Source organism: Medicago sativa, chromosome 4 (genome assembly GCF_051527215.1).
Source record: "Medicago sativa cultivar Bolivia chromosome 4, Bolivia_mono, whole genome shotgun sequence".
NCBI lineage: Eukaryota > Viridiplantae > Streptophyta > Magnoliopsida > Fabales > Fabaceae > Medicago > Medicago sativa.
This window is the reverse complement of record NC_140752.1, coordinates 18762451-18789390: the sequence shown is the minus strand read 5'-3', so window position 1 is coordinate 18789390 and position 26940 is coordinate 18762451. Positions and strand designations below refer to the sequence as shown.

General features: G+C 32.7%; 2 protein-coding genes across 4 annotated transcripts in view; both read right to left on the bottom strand.

Annotated features, from left to right (window-relative positions):
• Window positions 1-14260, bottom strand: part of LOC146926944 (putative disease resistance protein RGA1) — a 38657-nt gene extending 24397 nt beyond the window's left edge. Inside the window, exons 1-3 of one of the 2 annotated variants that reach the window (XM_085700373.1) lie at window positions 11124-14260; window positions 10949-11033; window positions 10601-10844 (exon numbers count right to left, since the gene is read on the bottom strand). In XM_085700373.1, the coding sequence (XP_085556499.1) occupies window positions 11125-14196 (3072 nt within the window). In that variant the 5' untranslated portion in view covers window positions 14197-14260 and the 3' untranslated portion in view covers window positions 10601-10844; window positions 10949-11033; window position 11124. Of the gene's footprint in view, window positions 1-10600; window positions 10845-10948; window positions 11034-11123 lie in introns of those variants that run through there. The other variant, XM_085700374.1, reaches the window with a different exon arrangement.
• A 5088-nt stretch (window positions 14261-19348) lies between these two features.
• LOC146926943 (putative disease resistance protein RGA1) lies at window positions 19349-23075 on the bottom strand. 2 transcript variants are annotated; one of them, XM_085700371.1, is made up of 4 exons: window positions 22662-23075; window positions 19883-22478; window positions 19719-19803; window positions 19349-19616 (listed from the first exon to the last, which is right to left on the bottom strand). In XM_085700371.1, the coding sequence occupies exons 1-2, from the start codon at window positions 22953-22955 to the stop codon at window positions 19884-19886; spliced, it is 2889 nt and encodes a 962-aa protein (XP_085556497.1). In that variant the 5' UTR covers window positions 22956-23075; the 3' UTR covers window positions 19349-19616; window positions 19719-19803; window position 19883. The 2 variants fall into 2 exon arrangements, with proteins under 2 accessions (XP_085556497.1, XP_085556496.1); XM_085700370.1 differs by having other exon boundaries at window positions 19883-23075.
• Between the last annotated feature and the right edge of the window lie 3865 nt (window positions 23076-26940).

Here is a 26940-nt window from a genome sequence, read left to right as displayed (position 1 = left end):
TTTGAGGATTTTGGGTCAAAAACATCGTTTTTGCACTTCTGGACTGTCATAACTCGCAACAGCGAGTAATTACTCGCCATGGCAAGCAAGCAACACCGAAAGGGGTGTTTACTCGCCGCGAACTCGCAGTGGCGAGTTAGGTAACTCGCAGTGGCGAGTAGGTGAACTCGCAGTGGCGAGTAACAGGGTGGCAGCACCCTGTTCGCCCGCTACAGGCCCTTTCACCGCCGTTCGATCCAGTTTTTCTACGTGCAGTCTTTTACAGTATTAAACCCCTCAAGTCATGACCCCAAGGCATAGCTTTATACATGTTTTTATCCAATAGTAAAGCAAGTATTTATATTGTATAGAGAAGCATGACATACGAGGGAAATATTTGTTTCACGACCGGGTAGCAAGTTATATTTCAAGTACGAAAATGGGACTAGAGCCTCGACATAGTAGTCGAGAACTAGAATGATTAGGAGCGAAGTATGTTATCTTCGCACATGATTAAGATAGATATATTAATGCATAAGTCGTGGACAAGATAGTTATCTTTACACCACGATATGAATGAACAAGTATGAACACTTACCGTAAATCGGATCGATCAAGGTTCCGAGGTAAGCTTTAAGCATGATTAGGTATAACCTAAATAAATGAACTTATGCACGGCAAGACTATGACCTAATAAGTGTAGGTGACATGTCTCTTGATATCCACATCAGGGGGATACAAGGGGTTCTCGTTATGAGAACGATTCAAGCCGTAAGGGACCCACATGTCACTGAGTAAGTAAGAATGTAGGTGTTCGTGTCTCTTGTAATCCATGAAGGTATGGATTCAAGGGGTTCTCATGATGGGAACGGGGAAAGCTCCGTAAGGGTATCGCACGACACTGAGGGAGTCCGATGTACGTACATCGGTCATGATGGGATTGTACTCGGGGTTACTCCACCCGGGACTTTCCGTAAAATGAATCAAGATAAGAATGTTTGTTCAACGCTAACATAATGAATAATGAACTTAGATACGATTATGTATGATATGATTATGTTTACGAATGAACTCATGTATGTTATGTTAAATGCAAGTTATGACTAGGACAAGTAAATAATGTGATGCCGATGACGTACTTAGGTTTCCCTAATCGTCCGGCTTAGGATTGTGTCATGAACATGTTATATGAAGACCTCGATACATTATCGTATCTTGGCATAGTGGTCTTAGGTTCCCTTGACCGCCATGACACATATTATGATAGTAAGCCTATAACAAGTAAGATGAATTATGACGGCTTTAGTATGCACTACCGTCTAAGCATGCAAGTCCCCACACACGTATAATCAACCGTCAGGTTGTAAAGTAGACACGTGGTGACCGTAGGTTTCCCTTGAGGTTGCCTATAGCCTAGGATTAGGTGGAACTCACTGAGACATTATGTCTCATCCCAATCCTTATTTGTTTCAGATATCAGGTGGATTAGCAAGCTAGTAGCCGAATGGATGATACGACAAGTGTTCGTTCGTACTTGCAGCTGGATGGTGTGGATTTTAAAGGATGCTTTTATTATGTTTTATAAAAGTTAAGTTGTATTATCATCGTACGAACGCCCTTGTTGTCTTTTATATTCATTCGAAGTTTTATTGTTGTAAATTATTAATGTATCCAGTACTAAATTCAACGCACGTGCTAGACTTTCTAGATACGTCTAGTATGGGTGTTACAGCAGTAGTTAACCGTACAGTTGTAGCTGAGCTTGTTTTATCCTGGAAGCGGCGTGGTTGATAGTCTACCTTGCACAATTTTGGGTAGTGCCATGAAACGTCTTAAAGAGAGCGACCTGGTCGTGACTCAACCTAGTAACAACTTCGGTAGATAATAGAATTTGGAAATCCAAATACAACAGTTTGGAAATCCGAAAACAACAATTTCAATCATATAACGTTGGAATTAAGTACAAGTTATTCATAATAAGCATTCAATGGCTTCGTGTAAAAAAAGTTAGGAAGGGAAGTGAATAATACGGTGTGGTAGGTTGCATACTGTTTTTCATTTTTATAGTTCCTACTTTATAAACTGTATTGTTTCATTTATGGAATTGTGTATAACAAGCATGCTGAATATTATTTTGTTGTAGAATTAATCACTGTATAATGCATGGAGTGATTGTTGTTGTTTTGGCACCTAGTGTTTTTAACTCAAACAAGCTGAAGGTATTTCATCTCTCTTATATATATTTGCACTATTTTATTTTGATAGTACACATGGCATCCTTATATTGATAGGTGCATTTAATGTTTTGTGTAATTGGTACATATTATGTGATTTGTGCAAGACTTATGTAATTAACATGATTATGCAAGTTGACTAAAAGGCTTATAATGACAAAAAAATAAATGGAATATTTTATTCAAATTATTTTTGCTATTTAATGTGTTACTAATTTCATTACTAAATTAATGGCATAATTGATGTGACTTACTTGCTTCTTTTTTCCTATAAATATTGTTTGTCCGTCTCAAACATCTTCACATCATTTAGAATTCATACTAAAATTTTAAAATTATTCTCAAAATCTCTCTTTTATTTTATTGAAACACTTTCCTTCTTAACATATTTTTTTCATCACTCTAATTTCAAAAATTGATTCAATTTATGATATTACTCCACTACATGTTGTATATATCCATGTATTTTGTTCAAATTCACATATTCATCCTATGATACCCTCGAATTCTAACGGCTTATGACAAGATATGTACCAATTACATGTTGGTACATAATTCTTAATTATCATCCAATCAAATTGTAATCAACACATCATCGTATTAAGTTAGCCAGTCTTGAGTTTTTTTTCCTATATATAGTCAATTTGTCTTTCATCATTTGTATATGCATCTTCCTTTCGTACAAATTGTTTATAATATCATTTATTTGAAATGCAAATATTTCTACCTCCTGACCAATTCAATTTTATTGATTTCATTATTATCAAATTGATTTAGGCATTTTTTTTCCTTCCGAATTTTGATTCCCTTTTATAGGTTTAGCTGTCGGCTCTGTTAATTTTAGGGTTTTCATCCCCATATATATTTACACCTTTTGAAAAAGTTTGCTTCACGTTTTAGTGAATTTCATTATTTTTCTATTAATTTGAAGCGACGTAATTGAAAGACGTTTTGAATCAGATTTCTTCATTCCAAAACTATTTTTTTTGCCACTATTAATAATGAGAGATATGTGAAAGGCATGTCAATGTTTTGTTCTTCCAACGTTGAAGTTGTGCATATAAAAGAGAATTCTTCCTTAAAAAAAACAGAGAATTCTCAAGTATTTTTGGGTAACATATTAGTTGATAGTTCTCAAGATATTATATTTTTATCTTACATTTTTGTGGTGCAAACTATTCATGTATGTTGTAGAACAAGACCGACCCCTGTGAAAATGTAGAAAATTTATTTTAGTTATTTTTTTTTCAATGAATTTTATCTAAACCTCACTATTTTCTTTATTATTTTCATTTGCTCCTATTCAAAAGAACTGATTTAATTTATTAAGTTTTTTCGTTTCTATTGTCAATCACTCATTTTCACTAAACATGGCGTTGATATATATTATTTCACATAAATTATTTTAACATCAAATCTCATCCATTCATTTCATTTGATAAATTAGTTCACATGCATCAAATACTCTTTATCACCTAATCAAGTATTCCATTTTTATCTCCCCATATTTATTTATTTCTGCCATCAACACATACTCAAACTTCTTTGTTAATTTTTTTACAAATTGCATGATAAGACACATGCTTATGGTTGTTTGAGTCGCTCATCAACATCGATAATATTTATTTGTCTTTATTTCATACCCGTATTTTTTTATTTATTTTAAAATTATATTAAAAAAAAAGACAACAATCTCAGCTAAACTATCAATATCTCTATCCGTATCCTTATCTACATCTACATCTACAATATAAACAAGTGAAACCATTTTCATTCAAAAGTACATGTGGCATGTTATAGTCTCATTCGAATTAATGTCAGGCTAATTAATGCTAGAAAAATTCAAATTTCCATTACATGGTATATGCTTAGCACCTGGTATTTCAGTCTCAACACATACTTCCATATACTGCCTCTATTTTAAGAAATCATTCGATTTATTATTATGATCAAAATGATATCTAGAAATTTAATTGCCTGATATCAAATCAAACAAGAAACTGCCCATAAAAAATTCAAACAAGAAACTATAAACTGCCAATTAATGAAATTAAATTCAAATTATTCAACACTTATAACAGTCCTAAAAAATAATGTTGACAATTGGTCTAATTCAAGACTATCGTTGAATTGTTTCTCACCTATTAAAATTAAGTTAAAACCAAAATAAAATAGTGAAAGGTAATGATTCTTTTTGTCACAAAAAGGAAATAAAATAGCTCAGATCTTTATCTCCCATCCTATTCTCATCACTATTACTATTTTTCAAAAATGGTTTTGAGAACGGTAAGAAGATCAAGAACACCTTTAGTTCCTACAATTTCATCAAATTTTATTGTTGATTGCATCAGACCGTTCCCCTTCATCATAGTTTGTGACCATGGTTTAGGATTTTATTGCTAATAGTTGGATTTTTAGCTGTACAGGAGAAAATGAGAGGGAGAATGTTAGTTATCAAATAATTTGTTGAGAAATTGATTTTCAAGCTGAAGAAAGGCATAAACGAAAGGGATCTTGAATCTTCTCTCATGATTTATATTTTGTTCCAATTCTCTCATGATTTATATTTTGTTCCAAATAATTGTCTACTATATATCATTTTTGAAAATGCTTCATTTGAGACATTATTTTCATCATATAACGATATGATCTTATTCATTAAATTTCTTTTGCTATTAATGTAACATATTTATTTTCCCATATATTTGTTTGTGGATGATCACATTGCTACTCAATGTTCCTCAAATTTACAAAGAACTTATCGGATTTATAACTAAAATATATCTCAGTTTAATCGACTTTAATTCCTTCCAGTTTGGTTGTGTTTCTTCTAATTGGGAGGAAACTCAACATTATTGAAATTTCTTTTATCGGTTTTGTTTACAATGTGTTCATTATTTTGCAGAGACCTTTATAATATTGAGAACAAAGTAGTTTCCTACCTATATATTCAGTTCAAGGTCGCGCATCCTATATTAACTGTCAGGGCCAAACTTTAGTTTTTTTGGTAATTTGTCATTTACTCATTTTATACCACGAATCATATGTAATAAGTGTGTATTTTAGTCTTTTTAAGGCTTTTGCTTATTTTTCTTCTTTGTGTTGTTTGGATTAGTGTTACATTATAAGAATTTTGAATTAGGGTTTCATTTTTCTTTGTTGCAGTTTCTCTTCTGGATTCTTAAGTTTCTTTTTTGACATATTCTAGATTCTTACGTTGCAAAAGTTTTTCTGAATTTTATTACTATGATTATTTCTGAATTTTGCTAAAAAAAAATCTAAATTTTTATTGCAACTTTATTTCTGAATTATGTGTTCTCACGGAATTTCATATATTTTATTTTCACTATTAAATAAATACAAACATTTGAAGAAAAAAATTCCTCTTTTATTTTTTTTTGAGGGAATTCCCCTTTTATTTAAATGCAGTTTTGGTCGAACCAAACCGTACACCATCGATTCAGTTTGGTTCGTTTTCACTTTTAAAAAATGATAAAACCCAAACCTCATTTGACTTTGAAGAGCATGTAAATGGTAATTTAAAAAAATCATTATAACAATCAATATTTTGAATAAAACACGTTTACTCAATAATATAAGTATTGTACTACCTCTCATACAAACAAAGTTGTAAAGAGTGTATATACACATTAATCAAAATATATCTATTTTAAAAGGGGCACTAGCCAACAAATGTGTATTTTTTTTATGTTAATTTTAAACCGAACCTTCACTAGATAGAACTAGAAAATTAGGTGTAGAACATATACAGTGGCTAGACCTATGAGTTTTTAGATGCAATATTGCACATGTTAAAGCAACTGAAAGTAATAACTTCTTATTGAAAACAACTATTATTTATTAAAAAACTACACATTTAATATAAAATTCACAACAATTATTTATTACTAAGACCCATTTAATATTTTTTGAAGTGTTGAGTTTGAGAGATTTTTTTATTTTTTTAGTTAAATGGGGTTCAATTATGAACCAGCTGCATCACTTTATAAATGCATAAATAAAAGGAAACAAGAACAAAAGGAGTTGGGGGATGGACCAAAACCTTCTCAATAAAGCTAAGCAAAAAGCTGAGGGGCAAACACCAAACCAAGAAAAAAGTAAATAACAAGAAAATAAAAAGTAAAAAAAACCAAAAGAAAAATAAAAGGAACGAACTAAGAGAAAGTCCTTGAGTTATTCTGGTAACATATATACTCCTAGAGTTTGGAAGATTAAATCTTATTAAGTATTAATTATAAGAGCAAGTGACATGTACATAGAGACTCATTTAAGCAACCAAAAGGAGAGGTCCATTGTGGATGCTCTAACAATCAATTAACTTATTGATGAAAATTTTTGGTCGAAAATAATACAAAATAAATGCTTGCTGAAATTATCAATTTTTAAATATTATTGTTATTATTATTATATTATTAATAATAATAATAAATATTGATTTTTAATGTTTATTAGATACTAATTAAATGTATCAATTAAGTTTGGTAACTAATTTTATATTTGATATTTTTTCGAGTTATCATGAAATTGGTATAAAGCTTACATCACCGCTTAGCAGTGACTAATCTTAGTTGGAAAACCTGTGGGCTACATAAGACGAGTTCTCTCATCTCAGCCGAATATTTTCCATACACATGGGGCAGAAATTGAATTGTTATCCACATACTTATGAGGCTCTAATCTATTATCAATTTGACCATTTTTTCCTAGGGTCAAAGCTTACATGTTAATTCCAGGTGTTCGTACAACCGGTCCATCCTTCAATATTCCATTGAAAATCAATGAAGCATTGATACATGGATTTGAAAAGAAAATACGAGACCTTAAAATTGATATGAAGGCAGCAGAGAGAATCAAACACGAGACCTTAAAAGTAGTCCCAGGCCAAAACAAGTGGGTTAGATCAAACTTATTCATTGTGTTCCCTTATTGACTTTGTTTATCTAAATAATTTGGAAAATATATAGATCTCCAAAAAAATCAAGAGCGAGGGATACTTGCTCAAACTTTGGATCCATTTGAGCACTTTAACAATATTATTCTATCGTTGTTTCCAGAAAACGAGAAGAAAAATATTAGCTTTGATTCGGTTTGTCAATCTGACCAAAATAAAAAGCTACAAAGCAAATGGTATTCAATTGAGTTCTTGAATGATATTAACAGTTGCATATTTCAAACCACAAATTAAGATTTAAAGTTGGATGTCCAATAATATTGATGAGGAACATATACCAAGGTATTGTGTTTCAAAAAGAGAAACCCCACATCTTCATCCAAAACCTTAAGACAATATGTATATTACTCATCTCATTTATATGTTCATAAATATCAAATATTGCTGGCAATATAGAATTTTTACTCACACATGACAAATTAGCATTATCCCTTAAACGTGAGACTCTCTATGTCTATGATATGATGAAATAGTCAAATAAGATCAGAGGCACAGCATGGTAAAAAAGGTGGCTTGGTGGTGGTTTCATAGAGATGTGTTTTTTTTTCTCATTTATTTTATGAGAAGAGAGAAATTAAATTAGAAAAATTATTCGAACTAGAAAGAAATGACAAGGAAAACAAGTGAGTTGTGGGTAGTTTTATGAGTTTGTTGAAGGAGTTGGATATTACTGAGTAACTATTCTACCAAAAATATTAGACTCATTAAAAATGTCACGTCAATTTAAAATGTACAATAAACATGTATTTTTCGTTAAAAAAAAAATAAGGAGTGTGCGTTTTATCCGTGAGAGCATAGGAAACATAATGAATTGCTGGTGATTTTATGGATTTGTTGAAGAAGTTGAATATTACTGGGCAATTATGCTACCAAAATATTAGATTTATTGAAAATATGTACATCTATTTAAAATGTCTAACGAATATGTATTTTGTCAACTCATCATACATATACATTTTTCCATTGCAAGATCCCATGAAATACCATAAGTGAAGGAATTTGAAACGACAAAGGTTTTTTTTTTTTTTGTGCATGAAAGCTAATCACATTCAAAAACTAAAATTTAAGATGAAAAATTAAACAAATGACACTCAAAAAATAACGAAACAAATCATCACATTAGGCTAGGATCCTACAATGGATTGTATTATCACATTAAGCTAAGATCAATCACAGAAGTGAGATTCACATCCTATCTTCTTTCAAAGTCTTAAGACATTATGTATATGAGTCATTTCACTTATATGTTTCTCACATCTACTCTTGCATACAATACGGAATTTTAACTCACACTTGAGACATTAACATCTCTCCATTAAGTGTTAGGATCTTTGTGTCTGTAGTCCACCACCAAGAACAACTCTCGATCCCCCACAACGTCGAACCAGGATGTGATACCACCGTTGGGCTTTCTGTGGGAGTCTACGTTGATGTAGATCGACAATTTGGAGAAAGAGAAACCACACAAGTGATAATGATACAACCAAAACTCCATCTAAAATTTTAAGTAACACCTGATACATCACAATATTCCCTCCATTAAATATAACGACATTCTAGCCCGTGCTTGGCACGGGTGTCCATGCTAGTTCATTATAATTGAAGAGATAAAATTGAAAATCTAATCAAAAGTAATTAAGTGAAATAAGTTTTTCGTTAGATATAGTAAATTTTGATTTTATTCCTTAAAAAAATAAAATGGGATGTTTTCATCTTATCAAAAAAAATTATTTGGTTTTTAATCCCTAATGATCAATTTATGTTCATATTAATGACCATTTTTATGTTCAATATTTGATCAAGTTATATCCATCTATTATATGCAATCCTAAAGTCCATATTATGTTCAAGAAATGTCTAGACCATATCGATATCGAAATTATGTTCATTAAGTACCAAAAATGAAACAAATTTTTTTGGGAGGATGAAAGCATTCTGTTTGATTTGATTCATATGACATTAATAAAAAATGGTTCAACCAAAATGAATGAAACGAAGAGTCAAAAGAATGATAGCCATCATATGGTATGATTTGGTTTGAATCCATTGGGTTAGGATGGGTACTTTGGTCCTAGGACTAGGAGGTAGCAAGCAACCTACTAAATTAGTCGAAACAGGTGGGTATATATGCCGTATGTTATAAGGTAGTAGATGATGAAGATTTCTATTTGTTGAAAACCTTATCTAGAGAGCCTTATCTAGAGAGAAGGTTGTTGATGACAAAAATGTTGGACATGGAGTCAAGATTATGAAAGTCTTGGACTTGATAATTGTTTTATATAATGAAAAATAAAAGACATGGAATCCTACTGACATATCATTGACAACTACATAATGGTTTTTTGATATAATTGTAAGTTCATTATCTTTTATATTATATTATTTAATGAAAATTTGTTAAATCAACGAAGACATGAAATCATTTTAAGTAGTTTGCTCAACTCTGAAACAGTTCAGATTATATAATCCAAAATATGGTTCTGATTATACAATCAGATTAAATTATATTATTTTGAAAAGAAAAAAAAATAAGACGCGTGAGAAACCAATAGAGTGAAAAAAGTAATAGCCTAACTGTTTTCCGCTGATAAAGTACATCGCAATACATAATTGGCCCTTGCTAAACTAAAATTTTCCTTCATATAGAATAACCAACTACTACATGTTATTTTGTTTCAAAATGCTTTTATTTACTTCCTAAAGCCCAGCCATAACTTCCTATTTTTCACTCAAATTAATTATACATCATACACAACCTATAAGATATTCCCAACAAACACAATCCCCGTTTTCTAAGAGCCAATTGAAAGAGACAACAATATAGACACATGAAGAGAAAGAAACAGCTGATTTGTTATAGAACTTAAACCCTCAAATTCTTTCCCAAATACAATTTGCAGCCAAATTAAAGGAATTTGAAAACGTTGTATAAACTACACAAAAGACCATTGCATAAACTACTCTTCACGGTTGTATAAACTGCACAAAAGACAAGAAAACTCATTCTAAAACTTAATGGATAATCAACAACAACTAGACAAACCAAATTAATGTGACCGACCTACCTACTAGCAATATGTAATTAAATTAAAAGAATTCACAAAACAGATACAACTTAGCACAACTTATGGCTCAATATGTAGAATTGATTTTGCATCCAGAATTGAGTCTAAATTGAATTTAACACGCATATTTAGTGTGCAAATCATTTTTAGATGATTATGTCCAAACACAATCACTTTGCCTTCAATTCACTTTTAATCATAATCAATCCACTGAAACTCAACTGTTGTCAGAGCATAACTGAACATACACAAAGTTTCGTCTTGTAACCTCGAGTGATCAAATCTTCTCGGTTAAAAACGGTCATCAGTATCATTTTAATTAACAAATTAAAATTAAAATTCCTCCAAACTTTCATGAACAAAATTGGTGATTCACCATTTCACCCAAACATTTATGAATCCTATAAGTAAATTAAACAAGTATAATATCTGAAACACAAAAAAAAAAAGAGTTGAACAATACAATATTACAATCAATCATCTTAAAAATCCCAAATTATTTTAACAAACTATATACTTAGTAAAATGTAAAGACATGTTCTGGTTCTGAGAAACACGCTTGAAATGAGACTTGCAATCAGCGTAAGTTTCAATCTGCCAACAAAAATGAACATCGTAGATTATTATGGATGATGAACAACAACATAAAAAATACTTTATAACTATAAAACAAATATGAGAAATTTAAGAGAACTTACACTGATTATGTTTGTGTAGGGGCTTTGACTTGAGTAGTTAGTTACAATCCTTCTATCATTCTTGAAAAAAGGACAACTCAGCAGCCTAAGAAATAAATGACAAAACAAGTGTCAAAAGCTAAAAATAAGTCTTGATATGATAGTATTAATATATTCAAAACATATTATTATTTACCTTATTGATCTTTTACCTTCGGGCAATCTTTGATTTCAAATACTTGCAGTGATTTTACCCATTCAGGTATACATGTAAGATTCTCACAATTTCTGATTCTTAGAGTCTGTAAAGTGGTAATATGTTGAAGCCCCTCCCGCAAATATTTCATTTTTGGGATTTTTATGAAGTCCAACACTTTGAGGTTCGTGAGTTCTTTCCATTTCATGCTGTAACAACCATCTTCATCATTGCACGGATCAAACTCCTCGCAATTGTCGATACGCAATTCAGACAGTGAACTTAGATGTTGAAAGACTCGACTGAGAGATTTCAAATTGAGCATGGATTCTATCTCAAGATACTCTACTTTGGAATGATTGACTGCTTGCTGTAATATCTTCTCTGAGACATTTAAAAGAAGTATTTTCCTGATATATTTGTGTTGTGGAATTGAAACTAGATTACGACAATCAGAAATCCATAAGTATTCAAGACTCTGAAACTGATGACAACAACCCCTTGAGATTTCTTCTTCGCTACAGTTACACCATCCTTTTAGATTTGTTAACATATCAAGATGTATATATGTAAGTGACGCACAAAATGATGATGAGTTATCACTATTGTTATCATTAACAATGTACTCTAGTTGAGGCAAATTTTCCATGTAAAGGCATTTGACATGCAACAGTGAGAGTTTGAAATATTGCAATCTTTCGCAATTGTATAATTTCAATTCCACCAAATTTGTAATTAAATTGGCTGAATTAGACAATTTCACACCACCGAATCCACTTATTTCCAAGGCCTTGATATTGGAGTGCAGAAGTATGTCATGTAGAATTATATCATCCTTTTCAAACTCATTGCCATCACCAACAGTCTGTTCATTCCATTTCAATAATAACCAATCAAGATGTGACTTCCCTATTAAATTCATATGCTTAGCTTCTGTTGGACAATGCCTCAAATGTTCCAAGCCCTTTATCATGAGTCGTCCCCTCAAATTATGTAATCCTCCTAGCTCACTACCTTTAGCACTATCTTTAGAAGTTGTATCTAACACAAACTGTGTCAGTGTTTGAAGATTAGTCATCTTTCCTATTCCAAGTGGCATAGAAGTTAAGTTATTACAATAATCCAACTCAAGATGTCGAAGACTTACCAACTTCCAAAGATCTTTGGGCAACTCTCTCAATTTAGAACAACCATTGAGTAAAAGAGTCTCCAAGTTAACTAATTCAGTTATAGACCTTGGGAGCTCCTCAACCATATCACAACAAGAAAGGTCAAGATACCTTAGATGTTTCATCCTTCCAATTCTAGATGGAATCTTCCTTGAATTTATGCAGTTAAGATTCAGAACACGTAATCGTTTAGAACTTGACAGGATGGAATTACAAGCAGACAATTCTATTGAACCTACAAAGAAATAATAACTCCTTGGATTTAAATGTTGTGGTAATAAAAAGGTCCTTAATTTGTGAGCATTGAGAAGAGAAGTTGGAACTTGCCAGGAAGAATCCAATTCAAAGTCAAAAGAGACATGACGAAGTTGTTTGTCAATCTGCTTTTGCTTTTTATTGACTAAAAGATAGTCATTTTCTGAAATTGAACTTGCCAGATCATGCACAATATCATGCATTTGGCAGCTCACACTGCCATGAAAGTAGTTATCTTCAGTGATATTTTGAAAGAAAGATTTATGAACTAAATCCATGAAGTACTTATTACCAATATCTTCTAAACTTGTACTTTCATCTGATGACTGAACAAACCCTTGTGCAATCCAAAGTCGAATCAATCTTGTTTTAGAAATTAAATAGTCTTTTGGAAACAATGAACAAAAAGCAAAGCACTTTTTCAAATGAAATGGTAGATGATCATAACTTAGTTTGATAAGCTGTAAAATTTTATTATCACCTTGTTCATCAATCTTCATAAGATCTTTGTTCTTGAATGTTGACCAATCCTCCTTCTGCATGGAATACATTAAGCTTCCAATACTTCTGATGGCGAGAGGAACCCCTGAACATTTTTTCACAATTTCCTTGCCAATTGACACCAATTCCTCATTCTTTAGTTTGTTGTCATTCTCAAAAGCTAATCGACAAAATAATCTCCAAGATTGTTTTTCATCAAGACCCGTTAAATTGAGGCTAGAAGATGTACTTGCCTTGGCAACCTTCTCACTTCTTGTGGTGATAATTATTTTACTTCCTTTTGCTCCGCCTTTCAGCAGTGTCATCAATTGAAGCCAAAGATCACGATCCTCATTCCAATTGTCATCCAAGACAAGCAAATATCTTTTTCCTTCAACTTTTTCACGGAGTTCCAATTGCACTTTATCCAGCTCAACATTAGTTTTAGATTCTATGATCTTTGAAGCAATACATTTTACATCAAAATCATCAGAAACACAAACCCATTTTTTCAACTCAAAATGTTGTTGCACTTTTGTGTCATTGTATACAAGTTGAGCAAGCGCAGTCTTTCCAAGTCCTCCAATTCCAATTATAGAAATAACTGAAACATTCTCTTTCACATTGTTGTCGGTGTTAAACAACAATTCTATCAACTCTTTCTTCTCCTCATCTCTTCCAATAACTTCTTCCTCGCGAATAAAGGAGTGAGTCTCTCTTTGTTTCAAAACTCGTTGCTCAGGTGTGCGATTTGTGAAATTAAAAATTCTCTTATCAACATTAAGGGCCTCAATTCTCTTACAAAGTTCCTTAATTTTCTGAACCATTTTGAAAGAAAAGAGAAGCTGGTTGGATGATGAGAAGAAGATGTGAAATTTTTTAGCCTTCTTGTTACTGGTCATCACTTGTCGCCTCAAGTCTTCGGTGTTGAAGTCATCGAGCAAGTCATCGGCATCATCAAGGGCATCTTTGAGCTTTTCCAGCCAGAGTTGAACTTGATGGTTGTTGGTTCCTTGCTGCTCCTCTGCATCCAAAACCACAGCCTTGATCTCAGACATATTATCCACCAGCTTGTCAAGATCATTTCTCATGTTCCAGCCTTCAACAACCGTGGAGCCCAGCTTCCCGATCAGCTTCTCAATCATGTTAAACAAAAGACCTTCAGCCATTTTTCTCACAAGTGGATAGGGTATGAAGGACTGAATTTACACGGTACAAGTTTTTAGAGGGGATAGTGTCCTTATAAGATATATGATATAGTTTATAAAGATGTCATCAGGCCAGAATAATTATTTTGGCAATTTTTTTTTTGAGAACCATACGTATTCTTGAACTGGATAACATATTGTGGGTCACAAATTCACAACAACCATGCATTAACAAAGGATATGACTTTTCCCCATAAAACAAAGATAAGATGTGAGACCTATGCAAAAATCATTTTCTCTTAAATAATTACTTTTTCCATTTTTTATTGTTTGATTAGGATTTTAAGAATAATTATTTTATGGATAGTAAATAAACGGAGATATTTCAGAATTTTTTCTTAAGTCTAAAGAAAAAATCTCTAAAAAATTTTTACACTATTTTTTTTTTAAGATGAAACAAACACACCCTTCAAATAATGCTTAGCAATCAGTAAATTTTTTTTTTTAAGGGTGTCTTCTCCTTTCAAAAGAGATGGCCGTGCATTCAAAGTGGCAATTGTCTATGAAAAGCATCCTAACTTCTGTAATAATTGTCGATCAATTGGACACTCAATACAAAATTGCCATAAGTTAGTTAATAGCAATCCAATTGTCCAAAAGAATTTGACGAAGGCTTTTTCCAATGCTATCACTAAAAAGAAATCTAGTCATCCTGTGCTAGATGTTACTGCCAAGGAAACTGATGTTAGCCTTGTCAATGATGTTAATCATGTTGTGATTAACTTGGAAGATCAATAATTAGATTCAGAATTAATTTCTAAAGTATTTGAACAGAAGGGTGTCTTAGAAACTGTTGATGCCTCTGATAAAGAGAAGGGCCAAGCGCTTGAACTTCAGAACTTGCAGCGTGCAGGAAACAATGTTGCAGAGGAATCTGTGGCTCTTACTAAAACAATAGCTGATCAAAGTATTCGAGGCGAGGAGAATTTATCTGTGGATAGTGCGGAAAACAGATGCAAATCAAATGTTGAGAATTTGATTCAACATAATCTTGTGACTATAGCCAATGATCCAACCACTTCCAATATAATGGTCATGCTCTGTCTGTAGCGGCTTCTAGCCCTCTGATATCTAAGGAGGGGTTGAATTCTCATAATTTGGTTCCTATAGTTGAGGGTACAGCTCTAGACAAGGTTATGACTCTAGTTGGAATCTCTACGGATGTTGAAAACGTTGCTGATATTGAAAGAACACAAGGATAGACCAGAGTCTCAGAGAATCGATAATAACACAGCTTTTGAAATGCCTATTACTCAACCAGCCTCCAAAGATGCAAGCAGAGCTACTATTGATGCAATGCAGAGTGTAAGTATATTAAAAACTCCGTGGGGAGAGTTGGTTGATGATGAGCCTGATATGAGTGATGATGAGCAAGAGACGAACCTTGAAGGAGAACTTGAAGAGGGAAGTATATTCACTCATTTTATGTCAAGAAGGCAGAAAAAATATAATAAGAAACATGCTAATAAGCTCAGTGATAAAGGCGTCCAAACCACTAGTAGTGAGCACATACAAACACGTTCTAAAAAGGGGTGATCAAAAGCAATCCCAAATATATGGACTGTATTGTTGAAAGTTCCATATCTTGCAGTTGTTGTTCTTATTTGGGTTCAACTTCTGTTATTTTAGATGGTTGCTGAATCTATCTTAGTAGGATAGATTGTATTCTTTTGATACTTGGTTTTTTTTTTCTTTTTCTTAACTACTATTGCTGCCGGACTGGTTTGATTTCTATGCTTAGAAGTTCCTGTTAGTGACATAGCTAGTGTTGTATAGCTAGTCTTTAGTGGTAGCCATTGGTGGAAGTGGTCTTTGTACCTCCATTGGCAGGTGTGTTCTCTTTTGTTTAGGGTTCAGACCCACTCCTGCCTTTTGTTGCTTTCTTGTGCCCTTATCAACAAAAAAAGAAGATAATAACAAAAAAAAAAAAATGAAGTAGTTCTAGTCATGAAATGAAATGCGGTTTGTGCATATAGGAAATGGACAGTATTATGAACAATCTAAAAATAGATATTCCACAAATGGTTCCTACCCACTCAAAAGAAGAAAATTACAAAGTATCACCAGCTCCATCAGCTTTAACAGAATGCAGTGGCCATTTTGAAGATTGTATCAGTACATCTCAAAGCAGTCCTCATTGATATTCTGCTATATCAAAAACAGATGAATCAAATCACCCTTTTGCTTTCCCTAGGCCATCTTATGCAGAACAAATGTCCTATGACTACCCTTTGCATCCAAGTTACATGGCTAATACAGAATCATCAAGGGCTAAAGTTAGATCACAAAGTGCACCAAAACATAGGCCAGATTCATTTGAGAGGCAACTGAGTCGGCGAAGAATTTCAGTCGAGGGAGAAATGTTCTTAGGCCAGTGAGAATGCAGAGGTCGTCTTCACAAGTTGGTGGAGCTGCTCAGAAGTAGAACTACCAATATCCATGGTCAATCAAGCTCGACAGAACGGCAAGAGTGTGGTTCGACAAGTACAATGCTCACAAACATCAAGAAAAATTATGTTTAAGAAGAAAAAAATATATCGAATAAGCCCTTAATCGCTTTGTAACTTTGTTTTGATTGCAGCCAGATGGAGATAGGTTCCGAGTGTGTACCTTGGGCAACACTACATAGAAGTCATATTGCAAGAGCAACAAAAATGTAAGAATTGAGGTTTTCAGGTTTCTGAGTTCTTTTCCTTTTAGAGTTCAAAAGAAAATACAAGTTCTGTTTTTTATAATATAGAGTGCTCGGATATATTGAAAGTACAAGTTCTGTAGAGTTTTTTCTTATATTCATTGTTTATCATGTAGGTTTTTTTTTGTCAACTTTGTGGAAGTAAAAGACTCCTTGTTTTGGGGAAACCCTCTTTGTTAGTTTTGTTATAAAAATCTGACCTGTACCTAGATTCTATTAGTAATAAATCAAGAAACCTATGTTTTTAGTTCTAGAGTCCAACAATTTTGTTTGAACCGCCAATTGCTCTTACTTGACAAGGTTGGACTCAAGTGGAAGGATTGGAGATACATTAAAGACATGAATGTTACGATGCAGAGTTCCAACCAAATTAGAAATAATTTGGACAAATGAGAAAGAAAGTTGATAGTTTTGACAAATGATTGTAGAAGGATTTAATTTTGAAAAAAGAGCTAGTTAAGGAGGCTGCCTTGCAGGAAGTTCCAACCAAATTAGAAATAATCAAACGCGTGATCAAGGGCATTTTGAAAGAGTTTGAGGAGTTTTAGAAACTTGATAAACTCCCTAACATTGATGGAAATGGTTTAACTGCCCTTCATATGTCCGGAAGGAACTGTCAATTGAAATGGTATGGCTGTGCAGGCACAAGATTTCAGGCGGCAGGGAACCCAGTTGAGGAGAAAGATGTGGTTCCAAAACATGAAGATCAAGCTCATAGTCCTTGCTATCATAATGGCATTGATTCTCATTATTGTTCTTTCTGTGTGCCATGGCTTCAGTTGTTAACTATTCTAAATTTTCTACAATTGTCACTATATATTGGATTGTTTTGTAATATATAATATTCTCATACAATGAACTTTCTGATTTGATTCATATGACATTAATAAAATGTGGTTCAACCAAAATGAATAAAATGAAGAGTCAAAAGAATGATAGCCACCATATGGTACGAATTGGTTTGAATCCACCGGGTTAGGATGTGTACTTCAGGTCCTAGGAGGAAGCAAGCAACCTACTAGATTAGTCGAAGTGGGTGGGTATATGCCGTAGGTTATAAGGTAGCAGGGGATGAAGATTTGTATTTGTTCGAAACCTTATCTAAAGAGAAGGTTGTTGATGACAAGAAGGTTGGACATGGAGTCGAGATTGAAAAAGATGAAAGTCTTAAACTTGATGATTGTTTTATATAATGAAAAATAAAAGACATGAAGTCCTACCGACATATCATTAACAACTTACATAATGGTTTTTTGATATAATTGTAAGTTCATTATCTTTTATATTATTTCATATAATGAAAATTTGTTAAATCCGCGAAAACATGAAATCATTTTAAGTAGTTTGCTCAACTTTGGAAAAGTTCGGATTATATAATCTGAAATGTGGTTCTGATTATACAATTAAAACAAAGGATATTTTGAAAAGAAAAAAAAAAGGCGCGCGAGAAACCAATAGAGTCAAAAAAATAATAGCGTAACTGTTTTCTGCTGATAAAATACATCACAATACATAGTTGGCCTGTGACCTTTCCTCGACTGAAAATTTCCTTGATAAAGAATGGCCAATTACTACGACTTATCATGTTTCAAAATGCTTTTTTTACTTCCTAAAGTCCAGAACTTCCTAAATTTTCTCTCAAATTATTATACATTATACACAACCTACTAAGATATTTCAAACAAACACAATCCCCAATTGAAAGAGACAACAATTTAGACACATAAAGAGAAAGAAAAAACTGATTTGTTATTGGCCTGTGACCTTTCCTCAACTGAAAATTTCCTTGATAAAGAATGGCCAATTACTACGACTTATCATGTTTCAAAATGCTTTTTTTACTTCCTAAAGTCCAGAGCTTCCTAAATTTTCTCTCAAATTATTATACATTATACACAACCTACTAAGATATTTCGAACAAACACAATCCCCAATTGAAAGAGACAACAATTTAGACACATAAAGAGAAAGAAAAAACTGATTTGTTATAATAGAAAGTTATAGAACTTAAACCCTCAAATTCTTCCCCAAATATATTTTGAATACATTGTATAAACTACACAAAAGACCATTGCATAAAACCTAATGGATAATCAGCAGCATTAGTGATGAAATCCACAACAACAACAACTTGACAAACCAAGTTAATGTGACCGACCTGTCTACTAGCAATATGTAATTAAATTAAAAGAATTCACAAAACAGATACAACTTAGCACAACTTTTAAATGAACCAATATGTAGAATTGATTTTGCATTTAGAATTGAGTCTAAAATTGAATCTAACACTTATATTTATTGTACAAATCATTTTTACATGATTATGTCCAAACACAATCACTTTACCTTGAGTTCAATTTTAATCATAATCAATCCACTAAAATTCAACTATTGTCGACGCATAACTGAACATACACAGTGTTTCGTCTTGTAACCTCGAACTATCAAAGCTTAAACTTTCATAAACAAAATTGGTGATTCACCATTTATCAGAAACAATTATGAATCCTTTTAAGTAAATTAAACAAGTAAAATATGTGAAACAGAAAAAGAGTACAATATCACAAATAATCATCTTAAAAATCCCAAACTATTTTAACAAACTATAGACAAAGTAAAATGTAAAGACAGGTTCTGGTTCATTAGAAACACGCTTGAAATGGGACTCGCAATCAACATAAGTTTCAATCTGCCAACAAAAATGAACAAAGTAGATTATTATGGATGATGAACAACAACATAAAAAACTTTATAATTATAAAACAAATAGGAGAAATTTAAGAGAACTTACACAGATTATGTTTGTGTATGGGCTTTGACTTTAGTAGTTAGTTACAATCCTTCTATCATTCTTGAAAAAAGGACAACTCAGCAGCCTAAGAAATAAATGACAAAACAAGTGTCAAAAGCTAGCTAGTAATCATAGTATTAATATATTCAAAACAATTTATTTACCTTATTGATCTTTCACCTTCGGGCAGTGTCTAATATCAAATACTTGCAGTGATTTTACCCATTCAGGTATAGATGTAAGATTCTCACAATTTCTGATTCTTAGAGTTTGTAAAGTGGTAATGTGTTGAAGCCCCTCAGGTAAATATTTCATTTTTGGAATTTGTTTGAATTTCAACACTTTGAGGTTCACCAGTTCTTTCCATTTCATGCTGTAACAACCATCTTCATCATTGCACGGATCAAACTCCTCGCAATATTTGATACGCAATTCACAGAGTGTACCTAGATGTTGAAAGACTCCACTGAGAGATTTCAAATTGAGTATGGATTTTATCTCAAGACGCTCTAGTTTGGAATGATTGACTGCTTGTTGTAATATCTTCTCTGTGACATTTCTAAGAGTTACAACCCTGACATGTTTGTGTTGTGGAATTGAAACTAGACTATGACAATCTTCAATCCATAAGATGTCAAGACTCTGAAACTGATGACAACAGCCCCTTGAGATTTCTTCTTCGCTACAGTTACACCATCCTGTAAGATTTCTTAAATGAGAAAGACGTATATATGTGAGTGACGCACAAAATGATGATGAGTTATCACTATTGTTATCATTGACTATGTACTCCAGGCGAGGCAAATCATACATGCAGAGGTGTTCGAGATGCAACAGTGAGAGTTCCAAAAATTGCAATTGTGAACAAAAGGATAAGTTCAATTTAACCAAATTTGTTAATACATTGGCCGAACTAGAAAGTGTCACACCACCAAATCCATTTATTTCTAAATCCTTGATATTCGAGTGCAAAATGTCATGTAGAATTATATCATCCTTTTCAAACTCATTGCCATCACCAACAGTCTGTTCATTCCATCTCAATGTTAACCGATCAAGATGTGACTTCCCTATTAAATTCATATGCTTAGCTTCTGCTGGACAATGCCTCAAATGTTCCAAGCGTTTTATCTCGAGTTGTCCCCTCAAATTATGTAATCCTCCCAGCTCACTAGTTTTAGCACTGTCTTTAGAAGTCGTATCTAACACAAAGTGTGTCAGTGTTTGAAGATTAGTCATCTTTCCTATTCCAATTGGCATAGAAGTTAAGTGATGACAACCATACAACTCAAGATGTCTAAGACTTACCAACTTCCAAAGATCTTTGGGCAACTCTCTCAAGCTAGAACACCAATTGAGTAAAAGAGTCTCCAAGTTAACTAATTCAGTGATAGACCTTGGGAGCTCCTCAACCATGTCACAACAAGAAAGGTCAAGATACCTTAGATGTTTCATCCTTCCAATACTAGATGGAATCGTTGTTGACATTGTGCTGGTAAGATTCATCACACGAAATCGTCTAGAACTTGATAGGACTGAATTACAAGCAGACAATTCTATTGAACCACCATCATAATAATAATTAAATGGATTACGCCACTTTAATGGTAATAGAAATGTCCTTAATTTGTAAGCATTGAGAAGAGAAGTTGGAACCTGCCAGGAAGAATCCAATTCAAAGTCAAAAGAGACATGACGGGTTTGTTTGTCAATATGCTCCCCCTTTTCATTAACTAAAAGATAGTCATTTCTTGAAATAAAACTTGCCAGATCATGCACAATATCATGCATTTGGAAAGTCATGAAGTCGTAAATGAAAGAAATTTGGGTGATATTTTGAAAGAAAGATTTATGAACTAAATCCATGAAGTACTTATCACCAATATCTTCTAAACTTGTACTTTCATCTGTCGATTGAACAAACCCTTGTGCAATCCAAAGTCGAATCAATGTTGTTTTATTAATTAAATAGTCTTTTGGAAACAATGAACAAAAAGCAAAGCACTTTTTCAAATGAAATGGTAGATGATCATAACTTAGTTTGATAAGCTGTAAAATTTTATTATCACCTTGTTCATCAGTTTTCATAAGATCTCTGTTCTTGAATGTTGACCAATCCTCCCTCTGCATGGAATACATTAAGCTTCCAATGCATCTTATGGCGAGAGGAACCCCTGAACACTTTTTCACAATTTCCTTGCCAATTGACACCAATTCCTCATTCTCTAGTTCTCTGTCATTCTCAAAAGCTAATTGACTAAATAATGTCCAAGATTGTTTTTCACTGAGACCCTTTAAAAACAAGATAGAAGATGAACCACTTGCCTTGGCAACCTTCTCACTTCTTGCGGTGATAATTATTTTACTTCCTTCTGCCCCGTCTTTCAACAGTGTCATCAATTGAAGCCAAAGATCACGATCCTCATTCCAATTGTCATCCAAGACAAGCAAATATCTTCTTCCTTCAACTTTTTTGCGGAGTTCCGATTGCACTTTATCGATCTCAACACTAGTTTCAGATTCTATGATTTTTGCAGCAATACCTTTTACATCAAAATCATCAGAAACACAAACCCATTTTGTCAACTCAAAATGTTGTTGCACTTCTTTGTCATTGTATACAAGTTGAGCGAGCGCAGTCTTTCCAAGTCCTCCAATTCCAATTATAGAAATAACTGAAACATTCTCTTTCTCATTGCCGGTGTTAAACAACAACTCTATCAACTCTTTCTTCTCCTCATCTCTTCCAATAACTTCTTCCTGGCGAATAAAGGAATGAGTTTCTCTTTGTTTCAAAACTCGTTGCTCAGGAGTGCGATTTGTAAAATTAAAACTTGTCTTACCAACATTAAGGGCCTCAATTCTCTTACTAAGTTCCCTAATTTTCTGAACCATTTTGTAAGAAAAGAGAAGCTGGTTGGATGATGAGAAGAAGATGCGAACCTTTTTAGCCTTCTTGTGATTGGTCATCACTTGTCGCCTCAAGTCTTCGGTGTTAAAGTCATCAAGCACGTCATCGGCATCATCAAGAGCATCCTTGAGCTTTTCCAGCCAGAGTTGAACTTGATGGTTGTTGGCTCCCTGCTGCTCCTCTGCATCCAAAACCACGGCCTTGATCTCAGACATATTCTCCACCAGCTTGTCAAGATCATCTCTCATGTTCCAGCTTTCAACAACCACTGAACCCAGCTTCCCGATCAGCTTGTCAATCATGTTAAACAGAAGACCTTCAGCCATTTTTCTCACAAGTGGAGATAAGGAGCACAAGTTTTTGATAGATTGAATTCACACAATACAATTTGTGAGAGTGTCGTTAGAAAAGTTAAAGAGATATGATAGAGTTTACAAAGCGTCTGATTTTTTTTAAAGCAATAATTGTTTGGGAAGAAATAAGGATGGGAATGGCATACGCGTGCTTCGTCGTCGGTGTTGACTTTTGAATGAACGTACAACGTTAAGTTTGAGATATGTGACACGCGTAAAACTTTGATAGGAGAACATTGGGTATAGAAAAGCATGTAAGTTTTGTCCTTTGTGTATTGGGAGGGGTATTAGTCAAAGAACTATAAACAAACGCTCGTGACGTTGTAGCTGTAAAGTTTATGGAGTATCATTTTCCATTTATAATTTTTAATTTTGATAAATAATACTCCCTCCGATCCTTATTATAAGAAACAATTGACTTTTTTGGTTCATTGTGTATGTGATGTATCTAGTCTATATTTACAATAAGATACATTAATTATTCTATGAACCTAAGAAGTCAACTTTTTCTTATAATAAGGACCGGAGGGAGTAACGATGAAACAGAATAAGCACTAAAAAAAGACAATAATAGCAATAATTCAAGGAGCAATAATTGATAGACACGCTGTTTTTGTAGAATTGGTCAAAAAAGGTTTTTTGTTTCGAAGGAATTGGTCAAAAAAGATGTCGTCAGGCCATAGCAGTGAAATTCAAATACTTTATACGGTATTTATAAGACATCGGTACGACGATATGGAGAAATTTAAAATACGATAATAAAAAATGATAATTAATCAATTACAAATGTTTAAATTTGGATTCTTAGGTAGGCACATTTTGTGCTTAACTCGCTATCATTTGTTTTGGTGTTAATATATTCATTTTTCATATATATATATATGGGGCTGCTAACTTGCATTCACCCTAAAACACTAAGATACAAGTTAGCAAGCTACACCTACTAGTCTTTTAAAAAAAAAACCAAATTTTCATTATCTTAGATAACTTGTAATTAAAGGGTAGTGCTGTCAATTTCCAAAAAAAAAAATTCAGAACAAAAAACAATACCACCGTAATAGTCGGATCTGTTACGTATTTTGCGGTGAACATTGAATTTTTAAAATGTTCTTTGGTGCAACAAAATATTTAATTAAATACACCATTTGCTAATTAATACTATGATTAATGTATTATTTTTTTTAACGTCAGAGTCATAGTAGTGTATTATGTACATGTATATTAAAAAAGCTTTTGTACCAAAAAAAAAAACTTCAGTAGATATTTTATTTGTTTTTGCCACAAAAGCTTCAATCTAATTTTTTTTTTACAAGTTTATTAAAGGAAAAAAACCTTTAGTGGCTTATTTGATAAAAAAACCAAAAAAAGTTAGTGTCTTTGAGTACATACAGGCCACATAGCAAGCAGCGTAAAAATAGGAGTCAGTTACTTGTGTTTTTAAATTGAAATTGACAAAAATATCCTTTTATTTTAAGTGATATATAATAGTTGAATGTGGTAAGTGGGTGTAGCTTGCTAACTTGCATCTTAATGTTTTTGGGTATTCCCTCCGGTCCTAAATATAAGAGAAGAATCTTTTTTTAGGTTCATTGAATAATTAATGTATTTGGACTACAATGTAAACTAAATACATCATTTATTCAATGAACCTAAAAAAAGAATATTCTCTTATATTAAGGACAGGAGGGAGTAAATTTATTTATTTATTTTTGGAGTACAATTATTTAATTTATTTAGCTATTTAAGCATAAACCTAAACCTAAAAATAAATATGGTAATCGTTTCATCCTTACCTTCATAAGTTCACGTGCTACAAATTTATGATTTAAATCAATTTGATGTTTATTTTAGCATGCACTATTTTATTATATTATATAAATATGTATATGCGGGTTGCGGGGCTGGGTAGTATAGTGCCCTTACCCGCACCCATACCCATCTAAATTTGTGGGTAATTACCCGGACCCAAGCCCATACCCATAAAAACGAGGTTTTACCCTACCCATTGCGGATATTTTTTGCGGGTCCCCGTCGGGCATGGGTCCAATTGCCATCCCTAACACCAACTAACTTCCATGTTTGCCTCCTCCTCAGCGTGATCAAGCTCTGAAACCTCCTCCTCAACATGGGACTGGGGCTCGGGCTCATGCATCTAAGACCGTCTTGCGCCATCTCCATTGCGGTCGCTGCCCCTACCTCTCTAACTCTGCCTTCCACTTCAATTTGTTGTAACCACTTTCGCCTAGGTCTGTCACGTCGAATTTGGTCTGCTTGGTGGTCCATATTTGAAACAATCAAAATCACATATATATAAATCAAAAAAAAAATATGAAAAATTATATTAAAAAACAGTTTTCAGCACATCCTGAACAAGTTCGGATTTTATACTTTGAAATCATTAACAATGTGGTTCTGATTATATAAGCCAAACATGTTCAACACCCATAAAACAATCAAATAAAAAATCACTAGATCAAAGAAATGTGAATTTACCTTGTGTTTGGTGTTTAAAAACAAGTTAAAATATAATAAAATTATCATAGATGTCATTTTCATTTTTGGGAAGACACATACAACAAAAATACTAACAACCATTCATATAAGCGACATTTGGCCATATGTGGAAGATTTTAACCTGGTTGTTACGATTTGTATTTTGGTTTGTTACCGCTTTAAGGTTTTCTAAAAGTACTATATGTACTCTTAGGGGGGTTTTAGCTATCTTCATATCTTGTACTGCTCTCAAACTATGGATGGGGATTGTTCCAATTCATATCATTTTTTATTGTACCTTTACTACTTTTGCTTTTGAATGAATGAAGTTTATTTACTGCAAAAAAAAAAAAAAAAATCAATCGTTCATATCAAATAATGAATATATCGATGGCCAAAAGAACAACTTCACCATCTTGTTATCCTGTATTAGACCACATATAGTTTTCATGAAAAAAAATAAAGACATGCTTACTTGGTAACAAACACACATAAAAAATGGTTAGATACACATATAAATTGAAAAAATTTAAAAAGAAAATAATCGAATAATGTAACTTAATTCTTTTTCATTTACTTTTCTCCATTTATGTGAATGTTTTCAAACATTTTTCATTTGTATTTGTATCAATTAAGACTTGCTCCAAAAAATAATATCAAAATTCTCGATATAAAGTGTTAACACATTTAGGCACAACTCCACATAATAAAATTTGAGCACACGTACCCCTTTTTTGAAAAGGATTTAATCACATATGTTAATCATTTTATTTTTAATTATATTTAATTGTAAGTGTGTTCAAATAAACTTTATTTGGGTTGCGTTCAAGTAAGATCTATCTTTTAGTGATGTGTTATGTAAGAAAACTTTTTCTCAAACTTGACCTAAAGCCTATAAAAATGCAAGGAACAGGGTTGCGTATATGTTATGTATCCATTTTTGATACGTACCGGAATAGTATTTAGTAATTAAATTTTATTTTAAAAAACAATTGCCTGAGACATTTCAAATACACTCGAGATACATGATTTTTTATTTTTATTTTTCTTTTAAAAAAAAGGAAACACACTTTTCTAATTTATTTTTTTCTTTAAAAAATAATAAAAATGAAGAAAAAAAATTATAATATATACATTAAATAAGAATGTTCTTTTTGGGATGTATATCATAAATGATGTTCTCTTTTTCATATATATATTTTGAATGTTTTTATTTTAATTTTTGAGGAATATTTTGGATGTTTTTCTATTTGGCTAAATACTACGATTTTTACTATTTTATGAGTTGCTTTAAAAAAATTTGGATGATAGTTTTATTTTAATTGTGATGTTTTTAATTGTCTTTTTATAATTAAAGTGCGGGTAAATTACCCGGGGTAATGGGTACGGGTATGGACACTTAAGTGCCCATAAGGTATGGGAAGGACACTAAAGTTGTTACCCACGAGGGTACGGGCTCGGGTAC

Bases quoted from the DNA above. Each gene is read 5' to 3' on its own strand.
- LOC146926943 (XM_085700370.1), bottom strand. From the start codon at position 22,955: ATGGCTGAAGGTCTTCTGTTTAACATGATTGACAAGCTGATCGGGAAG.